The following is a 15,919-nucleotide window of genomic DNA, read 5'->3' on the forward strand; positions in this document are numbered from 1 at the left end:
AGGTAGCAACATGAAGGGCTAGGTGCTTTGCCTCATACATAGGGAGAAAAAATTCTCATTTATCACATACAATCAAAGTTTTTGTATTAGGACAGAATGCTTAATCCAAAGAACAGGAGTTCAAACATATTAACATATTACCAACTCAATTTCATTCAGTACATGCCATCCATGCATTCAGCCTTGCTATAGATGCTATAAACAGTATTTCTACAAAGAACTCATCTACAGTATATTAGAGGCAGAACTTGGACCATTTTTCCGATTCTATTCATACAAGGAACTCGTATTAATATAGTAGAATCAACAGTTGAATCATTAGACACGACAAATTTGTAATTAAGAGTATAGTGGTACCAATTCATATGCCTAGAGTCCTTAACAAGAAACGAGATAATTATTCATCCATATGCCTACACTTTGTAACAAGATAATACAAGGAATTTCCTTCTCGTGATGCAAGTCAATGCCAGACGTACACCGCCCGTGGATATGTCTGCTCATAGACAACACAGATGAGTGAATCATAGTGAAAGTCTCATTACGAGTTATTTACAGGGGGGAGAATTTACATCACATGAATTGGGATTCGCGAAGAGCAAAAAGCTTCGTTTATAGCTCCATAAGCAAGGACCTCAAATGACCATTTGACCATACACCATTTTAATGAACCCCAAGTGAAGCAAAAACTAGTTGAGGCGCCGTCTCTTTCGGGCATGAAAACATTCAGCTTCCACATCAAAGGACCCAGATGCACTGTTATGCCAAACTCTCCATGATTGTTGCAAATCGCCAGTTGAAGAATGCCCAATGGGAGCGTCTTCAGACTCAATTGAAGTTGCCAAAGACCTAATTGGTAGTTGATTCGATTCCAGAGTAACAGTATGGGGGGAAGTACCCAAATTTAGTGAAGTAAGTGAATGTGATGTAGTTGTCAAATGAGCTGATGGAGTAACCAAATCCGAGGGAATAACCAATTGTGGAGTAACCAAATGTGAAGACAGTACAACTGAATGTAACTGATCATTGTCCACATTGGCCAACAAATCCGAATCAATTCCTTGAGAGAAGGATAACCTCTCGTTGGAAGAAGACGAATATGGTATTGGCAATCCAGACCCTCCACCCTGATCACGGTTGCTTTCAATGATATTTTCTACATTTTCTTGCATAGTGGGGTGTTGCATTTGTATGTGATCCTCCGAACTTGTTAGGAGTTGTGCCGCAACAGCTTCTAAGGCAGCAAACGAACGAAAAGCATTTCCTCGTCGCCCCATCATCCGTTGCCGCCACCTCAGCCTCAGTCTTTCATCCAGATGCTCCCTTTGCAATCTTTGTGCAATTCTCAGCCTATTCAATATAAGCTCAGCACTTCTTGATGCCTCTGCTTCACTACTCTCTGCTTGTGATGAATCTTGCCTTGCTATACTATCTATTTCATTGGATCTTTCACGGATTGGGTTATCATTATTTGTATGAATTAACCTTTCATGAACGAATGTCTCTGGAAATTGCATTTTGTCATTAATACGGTGAGCATGAGGTCGTGGAGGGGTATTTCCATGTGGTCTATCACTTGCCTCCGAAGTACCTCTACCATATATAGGGGTAAGCACATCATCGGATAAAAAGCCTTTGCATACAGGGCATTCTTTTTGGCTGGAATGAAAATGTAACCATTGATAAATGCAAGACCAGCAAAAGAGATGCCCACAGCAGCTGACAACGGGCTCCACTGCCATTTCGAGGCATATATTGCATTCAAAATGAGCTCCTCCGGAGTTACCATGGATTTTCTTATCTTCTTCGTCATTATGCCTGGAAAATGAAGGGTTTTGTGTCCTCGGGGTTTGAAGTCTGGAAATTATTGGGAATGGAGTACTGATTGTAGCTGAGGGAATGGTAATCAGAACCCTATTTTCATCTGGTGATACATGACCAGCAGAGGATTCACGTGTTTCTACCATATCTCTAAGAGCAGCAATAAGAGCTTGTCTTGGTCGTCGTGGATAGCGTGTGTGACGAGAACTCCTACCAAAAACCCAAGATCTAAGAACAAACCAAAGACATTTAAATAATAGCAATTACTAGCTAGCCAGAAGTTGGAAAATACTCAAACCTCAATGTTTGTAGAGAGGTTTGAGATGATGAACCTTCTTCTCCATATTGATTTTGATACCTTTCAGAATGCCTGATACCATCATCATTGTCATTGGTGTTCGTATTCACATCTGTCTGCCATGCAACTCTGTTACCATTGTGATTGGTGTCCATGTTCACACCAGTCTCTGGTGCAACTCTGACGACGTCATCATTATCGATGTCTGCATTCAGATTTGTCTGTTGTGATGTTCCGATACTATTGTCATTGATGTTTACATTTACATCTCTTTGACTCAAAGCTCTGACACCTTCATCTTCATCAATGTTCACACCCACATCTCTCAGTCGCAAAGCTCTGATGGCATCATCACCTTCAATGTCTGCATACGCACTTGTCTGTCGCGAAGCTCCAATACTGTCATCAATATCATCATTCACACCTATCTGTCGTGAAGCTCTGAATCCATCATCATCATCATTGATATCCCTCATCACATTTGTTTGTTGTGAAGCTCTGGTTGCATCAGCATTGATGTTCATGTCCACACCTGGCAGTTGCAAAGCTCTGATACCGTTGTCAAGCGGATGGAGATCTCTTCGGCCAAAGTTAGAGGAGATTTGATCTTCACTCATCTCGTGTTCATGTTCTTGACCTCCATCTAACATCCGAGGTTCAAATCTTGGCCAACTCTGTCTAGAAACAGGGGCAAAAGGACCATGGAAACCACCTTGCCCTCTTCCTAGAGCAAGTTCTAAGACAAACGAAGGACCAAGATTTAAATTCAGATTCAGATCAACGGCCATTGTTGAAGAAGAAGAGGAAACTGGATCCACCTCCACCATATCTACTTCAGGTCCTGCAATTACACTATAAACAGATATGTCTTAGAGAGACACAACGTTCTTTCTTCTTCTTACTTGACAAATTCTTCTCTTTTCAAAAAATGCTTTCTTTCTTTGTTCTTCACAAAAATGACGGCACAAAAACCTTCCTTCTTTTCTGACATGGATTCCTGAATAAGTTTATTTCTTGAAACTGCTTCATATCCATGTAATCTAGAGCAGTGATCAGTTAAATGAACGAATTGGTGGTTTTTTACAACTCCACTGAATTAGGGTTTCTTCCAGCCTTCACTGTAATATCTATTCGTTCTTCACTTAATTTAGGTCTTTTTCAGACTACACAGGATCTATCATGCCTTCACTGCATTAGGGTTTTTTAAAGACATCACTGAAATTAGAGGGTTTTCAGACCTTTCTAATATTTATCATGACCTTGACTGAATTGAGTTTTTTATTGAAGCTAAGGTACTTTCAGGGTTTCACCAAATTACTGATTTTCCATAAATTCAATGACATTAGGGTATTTTTAGGCTTCAGTCAATTTAGTATTTTCTTAGGCTTCACAGTCTGATATTTATTATGCTTACCCAGAACTTCTCGTGACTACACTGGATTAGAGTTAATATTATAGGATCTATCCTACCTTCACTGAATAATGTTTTTTCAGATCTTTCAAAGATCTGTCAGAAATTGGGTGTATGTCAATATTTCTTTGATCTGTCAAACCGCAATGAGTCAGAGTTTTTTCAATATCTTTCCAAGATATATCAGGCTCCTTTCCTTGTCTGAGATAGGGGTTTTGTTTCACGGATTTCTAAGCTCTCGGGAAGACATTAGGGCATGAGAGGAATTAAGGGTACTTACAGGTGCCATGGCGATGCTTCATTCTTTCATTTCTTTGCGTTTGTTTTGTCTGTTCTTTGCTCTGTGAAATGGAAGGCGTGGAGATTCATAAAAATCCAAACTCAAGAGGCATGCTTTTTGATATACACAATTACATCATCCATCCATGCATGCATGCATCAGATACAATACATACGGATACAATATGTATATTCAATACATACATACATACATACATACATGCCCGCTCGTGCGTATTTGCTATCAAATCATAATGGGTGAGGAATCGCGAGGGCCTGTTTCAGAGGGGGCGTGTGCGATACGCACCATCAGATATTTTCCTAAAAAAGCACACAAGTTGTCGATAACCCACCCTCTAACAGCCTCTGTCACAAGTAATTCAACGATGCATCCTTTTAGTGTCACTTATAACCTAACTTACTATCAACCGTAACCCGACTGAAAAATTTGTGTTGAGTTTGATAAACTTCAAAAAACTTCCAAGTCCATAAATAAAACTCAGAAATCAAAATCGTATTCAGACAAAGATCAAGATCTCATCATTTTAGATATTTTAAAACTCCTTCATGAAAATTAAAACTAACGCAATTCATTACCAAATGTAAAATAAAATGTCAAAGATTATTCCAAGCAAATTTCCGTCTCAAATTTTGTCCATAATTAAAATTTGGGCCACCATTGGGCTCACCAAATTTATGTCACGAAGATACTAACGTGCGTGTGAAAATAGAGCACATCCAACAGAGACTTGAACAAAAGAGAATGGAATGGCTAAGCTCTATAGATTCAATGCTCGAGGATGTCAAAGTTTCCCAAAGAATTAGTTTTATTATCCTGGAATCCTAGTGAGAACGCAAATCTTGCGCTCGTTTGGATGTGTGCAAATTTTAATTGTGTCTAGGTATGTTCAGAGGTCCATGTGTCTATTTATATGTATGTTGAGTTTAGTGTATACAAGTAATCATTGATGAGTGAGATGGGAATTTAATTAATAATTTATTATTATTAATGAATGAATTAATAATAATAATAATAATAATATCTTAATTTTTATATTTTATCTATCTAACTTATTTATTTTACAATGATTGATATAATTATTAGTTATTTACTTATTATTATTATTATGTTATTTGTATTTTTTCGTTTATTTATTTACTTAATTTTACTATTATTATTATTACCTTTATTTATCTATTTAATTTATTTTACTAAAATGTTTTTATTATTACCTTTTATATTTTAGCTTGATTTTTATTATGATATTTATTTGAGTATTGTGTGACCAATAATGACAATGGCGGTTGCAACAGCAACAACGACAATAGTAGCTACAACAAGTGGCAGTGATGTGACAATGAGAGGCGAACGTTCGTGAGCCATACATGAACGATGAATTTATTTATTATTAAGTAATTATTTAGTTGTTATTATTATGAATGAATCTTTATGTTACTAATGTTTTAATAAATTACAATTTTAATCTCCCATTGTGAGGAGGAACAGAAAATCTTTCATAATTTTCATTTTTGTCTTCTCAACCATTGTCTGGCTGAAAGGATGTCTGATTTGGCTAATGTAGCGGGTTCAATTCCCGTTGATCAAAAGTTTAGGAGCAGGCATAATTTCCTACTCACAAATGAATGTCGTTATGATTCTTGTTAGCTAAGCACGTGCAATCCTCCTAAGACCCAAGATACGACTCGTATCAACCCTCAATGGTATGGGATGTCAAGGCGGTTCACGTTCGTTTCCCGTCATTGTAATGGGGTGGTTGGGCAGTTTGGCACCCCCCTTTACTTTCTTTTGTCTATGATTCCTTATATTTTTCTTAGTTAATTAGTTAGACTCTAACAAAATGCCTCATTCTTGTAAGATTGGTTTGATAAAGCTTTTGTCGAAGGTGCCTTCTCCATCTTCCTTTGTTTAGTTGAGGGGTATCCTTATATTTTTCTTAGTTAATTAGTTAGACTCTAACAAAATGCCTCATTCTTGTAAGATTGGTTTGATAAAGCTTTTGTCGAAGGTGCCTTCTCCATCTTCCTTTGTTTAGTTGAGGCTTGTTTCATTGATGGGGTGAATGTACAAGATTTTTGCCAAAATGATGGTGTATAGATTGCATAAGGTTTATTCATAATGAAATCTAGAAGGTTGATGGTCAAGAAGGACTAGTACATTGTGGTATGATTTGTTGTCACCTTGGATATCCAATTGGGGTGGAAGTTTCTTATATGAAACTTATTGAGTAGGTATCCAAAAGATTGGAGAATAAATTTATGTATTAGAGGTCTCAATTCTAACCTTTTCATGTATGGCTCTTGAGGTGGTCCAATCGATGATGATCTCTATAGTATCTTATTATCTTCCATGGTCGAAGAAAGCTCTTGAAATGGTGTCACACTCAATGTAGATGTTGTTATGGAAGAGAAAAAGGGGAATTTTTCATGTCCTGGTTGGCATGGGATCATGTTTGTAATCCGAAGCATCTTGGTGGGGCATCAATATTCAATTTATATGAGCATATGGCAGCTCTTCAATTTATGTTTGATGGTGTACAACCTTGGACAGGAATGGTGGCATACTTTATATAGGAGACATGAATTCAACTTAGAAACATGAGGGTTGAAAGGGATGTCAAATGTGCAGGGTCCATAATAGTTAATCTTTTGTTGACATCATGGCAAAGTATGTTGGATTTTGTGTAATGAAACCCTCCAAAAGAAAGGGGATGTGCCAATTCATTACAAATGGAAGTTTTGGTGACATCAAGGTTGCTAAGGTGGGAAGACAAACAACTTTTTAACCTTTTGGATAGCTAGATTGGGATCAGTAACAATCAAGGATACTATTTTGGTCTCACAAAAGAAGATTACTATCAAGAGAGAGAGAGAGAGAGAGAGAGAGAGAGAGAGAGCCCAAATGGATGTAGCTCAGTTGGTAAGGTTGCCCAATGGAGATCGGGTGGTCATGGGTTCAACCCCTACATTCCACAGTGGCATCTAGTGAATTAATAGAGAGGTGAGAAAGTTGGGTTTTGAACCCACAACACAGTGCTTGTAGTGCTAACAACTTACCACTAGGGTAAGGTAATTACGAAAGAGGGTGAGAGTGAGAGTGAGAGTGAGTGAGTGTGTGTGTGCATGCCAAAACGTTGGTAATCCAATTTACCGCAAAGGCCCATACACGATCCCCAACATGGAACTTTTTGGAGGAGTCTAGGCGATGACAATCCACAAGCCTCTTGTGTGTAACTTGAGCATCTTGAAAATTGTGGAGAATGGTAGTGTGAATTTGTTGGAGGTGACCAAGACGATCCTCAACAACAAGGTTGGTAGGAAAGTCTAGATGCACATTCATCGTCCACCGAGGATGACAACCCGTATTTGCGAAAAATGGGGAATATCCTATAGAAGAATGGACTGAGTTATTGTTAGCAAATTCAGCCAAGTGCAAAAAATCAACCCAATCATCTTGTTGGTAGTTGATGAAACAACGAAGATATTGTCCAAAGTCTAGTTGGTATGCTTAGTTTGGCCATTAGTCTCTGAATAATAGCTCGAAGAAAGCTTAGCTGAAATTCGAAGAAGTTTGAACATGTGCTTCCAAAACTTTGAGATTAGTTGTGGACCAAGACCACTAATAATATCATCCAGAAGACCATGATGCTTAAATACCTCCCGCATAACTAGATCGACCACCTCTTGACTACTAATAGACTTCATACATGGCAAGAAATGTGTCATTTTGGTAAGTCGATCAACCACCATGAGAATTGCATCAAAACCTTTTGAAACGTGAAGATCAGTAATGAAATCCAAGGATATAGATGTCCAAGGATTTTACGGAATGGGAAGTGTTTTCCAAATAGATGATCAAACAAGAGATCTTGGAATATATCATTTTCCATGTGCCGGAAGACTGTTGGCCCATTGGTAAGGCCGAATGGCATAACCGTATTCCTGATGGTGACCTTATTCAACCCACAATAATCGCCGACGAGACAAAGTGATCCATCCTTTTTCTTGACAAATAAAATGGGTGCGCTGACTGGAGATTTTGAATGTCGAATGAACCTGTTTGCCAAATTCTCCTCTATGTAGGCTTGAAGGATTTCTAGCTCTCAGTTGGTCACAACTTATAGATCGGTCCCCATGGTGTCTCTTTTCTTGGTTGTAAATCAATGGGACAATCATATGGTCGATGGTGAGGAAGAGTATTGGCTTGTACCTTATCAAACACATTGACATAATCACGATACTTCTCTGGAAGTTGAACGATGGATTCCTCTTTAGTGGTGCTGGAAGATTTCACTGTTACTGCGAATACAAACATTGATTCCTTGCATCCTTCCTCACGCAGTTGTAGTGAAATGGTTGGAACCTTATGAGTAGATTCTCAAGGTTATCGATATCGGATTTGTCTTGTTCTCCAATCTATGTCTAGATTGTGTAACTCGAATCATGGTAACCCCAAAACAATGGGATGTTCTGGACTACTAATTATATTGAATGATACTACACATACCAAATTGTTTAGGACAACATTAATTGGCTCTTACTCTTCTACGATATTTTCGGAAGCAATGGGGCGACCATCAATGACTACTATAGAGGCTGGGCAAGGGAGTTTTCTTAAGAATATTTGATGAGCTTGGGCAAAATTCTTATAAATGACGCAAGAATTAGTTGCGGAAACTAGAAGTGCTAAGACATGTGTACTGGAGGAGTACTTTTAGTACTAATTGTTACTTGAGCTAGGAAGACATTGCTAACTTGCTTAGAGGGAATGAAACCACTAATGGGCTGCACAGATCTAGGGTTGTGTTCTTCTAGTTGACTAAGGACTTCAAATTTGTTTGATAAGCTTGGGCTATTAGAACTATCAAACACTCATAATGAAACATACTCGGGCTTAATACTATTAGTACTAGCAACTATTTGATTTACCTGTCTTCTTGGCCTATGGGGACAATTTATTGCAATATGCCCCAATCCACCACAATAAAGACATAGTCGATTTGCTTGACATTGTTGCTTTTCCCCTTACGATAACGGTCCGCGATGATGTGTAGTGTCGATTTCCATCGGGGTTGGATTATTTGCTGGAGACGCATTATATGACTCCCTTGCAAATGGTTTTGCTACGGCTCAGGCATATGTGGGGTCCGCTCTTGTTCTTGGCATTTGTAATTGACGTTTCGAACGTCGTTCGAAAAGTTTGTTATCGCAACGTACCGCTCGACTGATTGCCTTTATGAGTGACTTTGGTTCTTCAGGAAAAGTCATGAGTAAATCTTTGACATCATTTCGAAGGCCATATCGAAACTGCTCCATCAATGCTAGATCATCCCAAGGAATATCAATGACGAGTAGGCGAAAATCTGCAACATAGGCTAAGGTTGGACGCAATCTTTAGATTTTATTGATTGTCATCCTAATGCTATCAGTGTCCCCAAAGCAAGCTTTAAACTCACTAATAAATTCCTCAAAATTATTTAACAATGGAGATCTTTGTTCTAATAAAGGTGCAAACCATGCCAAAGTTGAGCTACTAAGCAACGTGCCTACTAATCCCACTCGTGATGCAGTGGGATATCGAGAAGGATTCATTTGAACCATGAGATGTACCTGATTAAGGAATCCTCTGAATTGTGATCGTGTTCCGTCGAATTTCGTAGGAAGACCGATCTTGGATTCTTTATGTACTTGGTCCCTGTTGTTGTAAGGACACAATGGTTGCTTCAAGTTGTTGTACACGTAACACCAACTCTCCGTGTTGTTGTTGTGTTTAGCAATGTGCCCGGTTTCAGCTCAAACCGAACTGACTCGTTAAACCATGGCTTAACGGTTTATTGGTTCCAAGATAAATAAACCGTTTGGTTTGGTTTTGAATTTTATGGTTTATTGGTTTAAAGGTTAATAGGTTAAAAAAAATTCTTAAATTTTTATCTCTAGGCTCTAACTTTCAACTTTTAATTTTAAACCTCTAGGCTCTAACTTATTAAATTTTATATGCAAACCAGTTTGGTTTGGTTCTAAATTTCCCATAAACGGTTTGGTTTGGTTTCAAGGCCAAGAAACTGAACCGGGCCCATTGTTAGTTGCATTTGCTGCTTCTCTAGAGAGATTTGTTGAAGATCCCCCAACAACCATTGATTTTCTTGTTCTAGTGCTAGGAACTTTTCTTTCAAGCACTACAGCTCTAAGAGAACAGATTGGTATTCTTGAGTGCTAACAAATTCCATAGTATTGGAGGAAGGAAGGATAAGAAGATTTGTATAAAAGGAATGAGGAATATGAAGATGAGAACTTGAGCGCTAACAAATTCCATAGTATTGGAGGAAGGAAGGATAAGAAGATTTGTATGAAGGGAATGAGGGATATGAAGATGAGAACGGCGCAATTCGGTTCAAACTATCAGGAATAATACTAAGACAGAGAGGGAATTAGTACTAGAGATAGGCAACAAGGAGCTATAGAATGGCGTTGAACCAATTTGGTTTTGGGATGATTTATAGATCTCTATTTATAAGCCCCTATAGAGTATTCTAGAAGGTTCTAGAATATAGAGTAATCTAGAAGGTTTACAAAGTATTCTAGAAGGTTCTAGTATATAAAACACTCTAGAATATTCTAGGACATTCTAGAATGTAGAGTAATCTAGAATATTCTTATGATATTACATTATATATTCTAAAAACTATACATATAAACATATCATTACAATGGTTAAGGATTTGACATGTGTATAACAAGGCTATGGGTTCAAATCCTTTGAAGACATCATGTGAGTGTCATGATGACACTTTGTGTTGGTTGACTAAAACAACGTGGATGAGGCTAGCATTTCAATAATCCGTGAAGAATTGGCTGAAGATTTCCATGAACTAGCAAACCGACATACAACCAAAATTACAAAACTAAAACGATGGGGAAAAACATTTTAATGTTTGTTGTGAGGAAGCACAATCAACTTCTATGCATTCTATAATGAAAAGATCTGAAACTCAATCTTGGGAGCAATTAGAAATGGATGTTCTACATTGTGATGTGTGGCCTTGGATTCATGGTGATGAGCCAGGTTATACTTTTCGATCAGCACAATACACATCTACTTGGAGTAGGTTAGATCGTATTTATATTATGCATACTGATTCTTTCTTGCCAGAGATTTTGGATATTTCCATTTCTCATGATTTGGTTCTTTCGGATCATTTTCCATTAGTGTTTGATTTTGCGCATCAATTAGTTGATCAATTGAAATATTTCTTAAGACAATCTCCTCTTCGTTTTAATTCATCTTTTTAAAACCATGAAGTATTTCATGGTTACATGTTTCAATTGATTGAGAAATTCAATTTACATGTTCAAGATGTTGGATTTGAGGCTTGGGATGTATTTGTTGTAAATGTGCAAAAGCTATCTAAATTTTATTGTATGTATAATGCCTTTAAGAGAAGAAGAAAAATAAAGGCTTTGGCTACATTGTTGGGACGATGTAATGCATTACTAAGTTATTGGCTAATGGATGAGCAATTATTGGATATTCACAAAATATTATCAACCTCGTTATGTGATATGAAGGTTAAGAGTTATCAACAACCTAGACTACATAAGTTGAGACAAGAAGTGGATGATTGTAATTGTCAATCACACAATTTCTTTCATGCCCTTCATGAATCACATGCGAGGTATAATGTGGTGCGGTTACAAGAAAATGGGAGGATGATTATGGATCCTCATATGATTGTGACAAAATGTGTGGATTATTATAAGCAATTGTTAGATGTAGAAACTCATGTTGATGAAACTGTTAATTATGCTCGAGAGGTGTCCTTGAAGGAAGTTACAAATCATGTATAAATAGAGGTTTCTAATGTTTTAGATACCGATATATCAAAGGTTGAGGTAGAAAATGTGATTTCTCATCTTGTGAATGGAAAGAGTCCTGGTTAGGATGGTTTAACAAATAATTCTTTAAGAAATATAATACACACTTGAAGAGGTCCTTTGCAATTCTATTCCAGAATGTTTGGTCCACAGGGCACATACCACAATCTTGGAAGATTGGTTTAAAAAAACTGTTACCTAAAGTGCCATCTCTAGTGTCCTTTGCTCAATGCCATATCTTTGATGGGGGGGATTTATAAAATTTTCACAAAGATTTTGGCTAATAGATTACATACAATATTGCCAACTATTATCCATAATGCTCAATATGGTTTTTTGGCCAACAGAGATATTTTGCATAATATTTTAAATGTTCAGATGGCAATAGATTTTGCTGTGGAAACTAAACAAGAGATTGTGATGTTGCAATTGGATCTAGAGAAGGCATGCGATCATGTTAATTGGTCCTTTTTATGTCAGGTGATGCATCAAATGGGGTTTGGTGATCGTATGTCAAATTTGATATATACATTGGGGGATGCTTCAATGGAGGAGTAACACAACCTATTTCGGTGAGAATGTCAGTTAGACAAGGGTGCCCCCTTAGTCCACTTTTGTTTACTATTTTCACTCATTCTATACTTGTTAAGCTACATAATATGACGGTGGATGGAGATTTGGTTGGGTTAAGATTGCCATCTGGGAGACAGTGTATTGCTCAAGCGCTAGCAGATGATCATTTTATGTTTTTGGGAGCTACCTGTAATAATGTTACAAAGGCTACAAACAAAGGTTTGGGAATTGTTTTCTCTTGCATCAGGATTAAATATTAATATGCATAAATCAGTTCTTATTTCATGTACTGAGCAAAATATATTGGAGCTTGGCTGGTCAGGAAAGATTGTTAATCATGGGGAAATTTTTTGACACTTGGGTTACCCTATTAGAGTAGAAGTTTCATATGTTAAACTAGTTGGTTGGGTGTCGAGAAAGATTGCAAATAAGTTCATCTATTAGAGATCTCAGTCATGGCCATTTCATATAAGGGTTAAAGTTGTGCAATCCATTATGATACCCATGGTTTCTTATTATCTTCCATTGTTGCCCTGGTCTAAGAAGGCTGTTGAAAAGGTTACCCAATCCATGCGTTCATTATTATGGGAGAAAAAAGGGAAACATGGCATTTCTTGGTTGGCATGGGATCATATTTGTACTCCAAAATGGCTTGGTGGAGCAGCATTATTGAATGTATATGAGTATATGGTAGCTCAGAGGTTTTCATTACTCATTTCTATGTTTGCAAACACACAACCATGGATAGAAATGGTGATTTTCTTTATTTAGAGAATTGGCATCAAGTTTGGCAAAGTAAGAGTAGAAACACATTGGTGGAATGTAGTCAACTCCAAAAGGCAAGTGAAGTGTTCAATGTCTTGGGTTGTTAATCAATTATTATCATCTTGGCAGAATGTGTTAGAATCAAGATGCTTTAACCCATGTGACACAAGATCATGGGTTCAAATCCTTTTGAAGCCATACCATGCGCCATAGCATGCTATATCATGACATCGACATGCTATTAGATGGATGGAGATATTTTTTTGAAGCAATGTGATGTTATGATGTTATGCCCACCACTGGAAGATTACATTTGTTAGATAACTTCACTCGTCGTGAGGTGTACCAACTGTATAAGGATGTCGTGTTATTAGAAAGTGTACCTTACATACAATATCAGCATTTTAATCGATTATGGAGTTTGAAGTTTAACAATGTGGTCATACCCTGTAAGGTTCTTCTGTATGTGCAAGTTAAAAAAGCATGGCAAAGAGTGAGACAACAGATGAAGAAATAAACAATTATAAGAATTTATTAAAAGAACATCGATAAATCCAAGCATTGGAAAGATAAAGCTATGCACCATCGTCAAAAAGCGCTTCAATCACCGGAAAGGTATAAGTGCTTGATTATAGATGGGATGGATTAGAAGAAAACTTGTTTGCCACACTTTTGAAGGTTGCCCAAGGATATTGGAGATGAATGCCTAGTGCAAATGCACTTAGTAGGTTGTATTATATATTGTCAGAAAATAAGGCCTCAAGTGTTCCTAACTTATCCAAATATCCACGACGACCCTAATCTTATAGTAACAGCCATGCAAAGTGTTTTGCAGACTTAGCAAGGTATTCTCCCGTCGGTACTATACGTGCAAGTAGACAACACGACAAGAGAAAACAAGAACTCGATTTTGTTTGGTTATTTAAACATGTTAGTAGACATGGGTATTTACAAAAAGATTAAGGTCAACTTCTTACTAGTTGGTCGGTCACACACCATAGATCAAATATTTAGTAGGTTCTCCAGGAAATTAGCAAGATGTGATGCTTTCACACTTCCTATGCTGTCAAAGTTGATCACTGAAGCTTATACCCCAAAGCCAGATGTACACCATTTAGATTAAGTTTACAATTCTAAACACTTCTATGTGGATGGTGATGGGACTTGATGTAGGGTTCTTGCTAAGCTTAATAATATAAGTTTTAACCACGTCTTCCTCATCCAAAAAAGTGTGGTCGGCAACAACCAAATGATGTTGTATGCCAAACAATACTCATCTAGTTCGCAATGGGAGCCACAAGACGGATGTAGGCTCTTATTGCATTTCCTAGATGTAGTAATCTATGGTGCAAAACAAATGCCTTATGATGACCACAAAAGATTGGCTATGGGTAGTTTGATTGAAGAGCAAAAGATATATTGGATGTGGTGCCTTGAGTAAAAACACAAAAATATTAAGCGAACCAAAAAGTACATTGGTGATCAGGATGTGGAATGGTGGGATAACTTCTTTAATCATCAACATACAATATTAGATAACCACTTTGCAAGGTTACTAGTCACTACAAAATCAATTCGAATAGAATATTAGTGACCCATCAATGGCGATCATGACTCGTTTACAACAACTAGATAATCTTAAATTGAATAATCTAGTTCGTCCACGACAAAGAGATATTTACGTGGGACCAAGATTATCACATGCTGCTGAGGTGAGATGGCAAGGCAATCTACATGAGCTACAAGTTGGTATGTTGGTTGCAATATTAGCTGAGGGTGATAGGTTGGGCCATCCCTTTTGGATTGCTTAAATCATTGAAATTATTATAGATGATGAAAGCAATTAAGTTCAATCCATTGTGGTTCATTGGTATTATACCTTTTCCAAAGATGCATTTATTGGGAAGTACTCTTTAGAGATGGTTAAGGATGTTGGAGGCACAAGCAGAAAGCGGAGAAGAAAGAATCTACCCAACACGTCTACTCTCAACTTGATAATGTCGACATACTCGTGTATGACTTCTCCTTGACCAAAACAGGCCATCTAAGACAGACTACAATCGAGATAATAAAAGAGAAGATCCTAGATGTGCATGTTGACGCAACACAGAGACGAACAAGGAGTATGTCTCATTTTCACAATGACATTAGATTGCAATTGGATGAAGACAATGCATTGGCTGCTAGTGATGACGAGGATGAGACCTCACAAAGCTCTTCTAGTTCATCGGGTGGGTCTAAAGGGGAAGTTGTATCTCTGAGAAGTAATGGTTCTCATATATGCAATGTAAATATTATATGTTATATCAATATGGCGACTCACAAATATATATAAATATAGGTGTTACACAGAGACGAACAAGGAGTATGTCTCATTTTCATGATGACATTGGATTGCAATTGGATGAAGACAATGCATTGGTTGCTAGTGATGACGAGGATGAGACCTCACAAAGCTCTTCTAGTTCATCGGGTGGGTCTAAAGGGGAAGTCGTATCTTTGAGAAGTGATGGTTCTCATATATGTATGCAATGTAAATATTATATGTTATATCAATATGGCGACTCACAAATATGTATAAATATAGGTGTTAGTCCTTTTGTAATTTTTGTATGTTCTCTTGTAAATTTCACGGGTCGATTATTTAGGCATTTTTCTGAAAGCCCTAATTTTTGGACATGGTATAAATCAATATATTTTGATTCAATTTCCAAAAACATTTACGCATGCGATGGTCCTTTTTTTGAAATGACCTACTTTGTGTCTTTTTTGGATGGACAGTTCTAAAATTGCGACATATTACCTATTTCAAATGACCCGGTGTTATTAACTAGTGATCCAATTCTCCAACCACAATCTTCTTGATAGAGTACTTAGGAATT

The 15,919-nt window shown here is 37.3% G+C and overlaps 1 protein-coding gene across 4 annotated transcripts; it reads right to left on the reverse strand.

The window, feature by feature from the left end:
- Positions 1 to 378: 378 nt before the first annotated feature.
- Positions 379 to 3,936, reverse strand: LOC147869121 (uncharacterized). Of its 4 annotated transcripts, none has more exons than XM_087326600.1 (3): positions 3,811 to 3,936; positions 2,120 to 2,971; positions 379 to 2,049 (listed from the first exon to the last, which is right to left on the reverse strand). In XM_087326600.1, the coding sequence occupies exons 2-3, from the start codon at positions 2,944 to 2,946 to the stop codon at positions 690 to 692; spliced, it is 2,187 nt and encodes a 728-aa protein (XP_087182726.1). In that variant the 5' UTR covers positions 2,947 to 2,971; positions 3,811 to 3,936; the 3' UTR covers positions 379 to 689. The 4 variants fall into 4 exon arrangements, with proteins under 4 accessions (XP_087182726.1, XP_087182728.1, XP_087182745.1 ...); XM_087326602.1 differs by having other exon boundaries at positions 2,120 to 2,960; positions 3,811 to 3,897; XM_087326619.1 differs by having other exon boundaries at positions 517 to 2,031; positions 2,180 to 2,971.
- Between the last annotated feature and the right edge of the window lie 11,983 nt (positions 3,937 to 15,919).

This window comes from Azolla caroliniana, unplaced genomic scaffold (assembly GCF_043228905.1).
Source record: "Azolla caroliniana isolate FFs.n. ecotype wild unplaced genomic scaffold, voAzoCaro1.0.p SCAF_1, whole genome shotgun sequence".
NCBI lineage: Eukaryota > Viridiplantae > Streptophyta > Polypodiopsida > Salviniales > Salviniaceae > Azolla > Azolla caroliniana.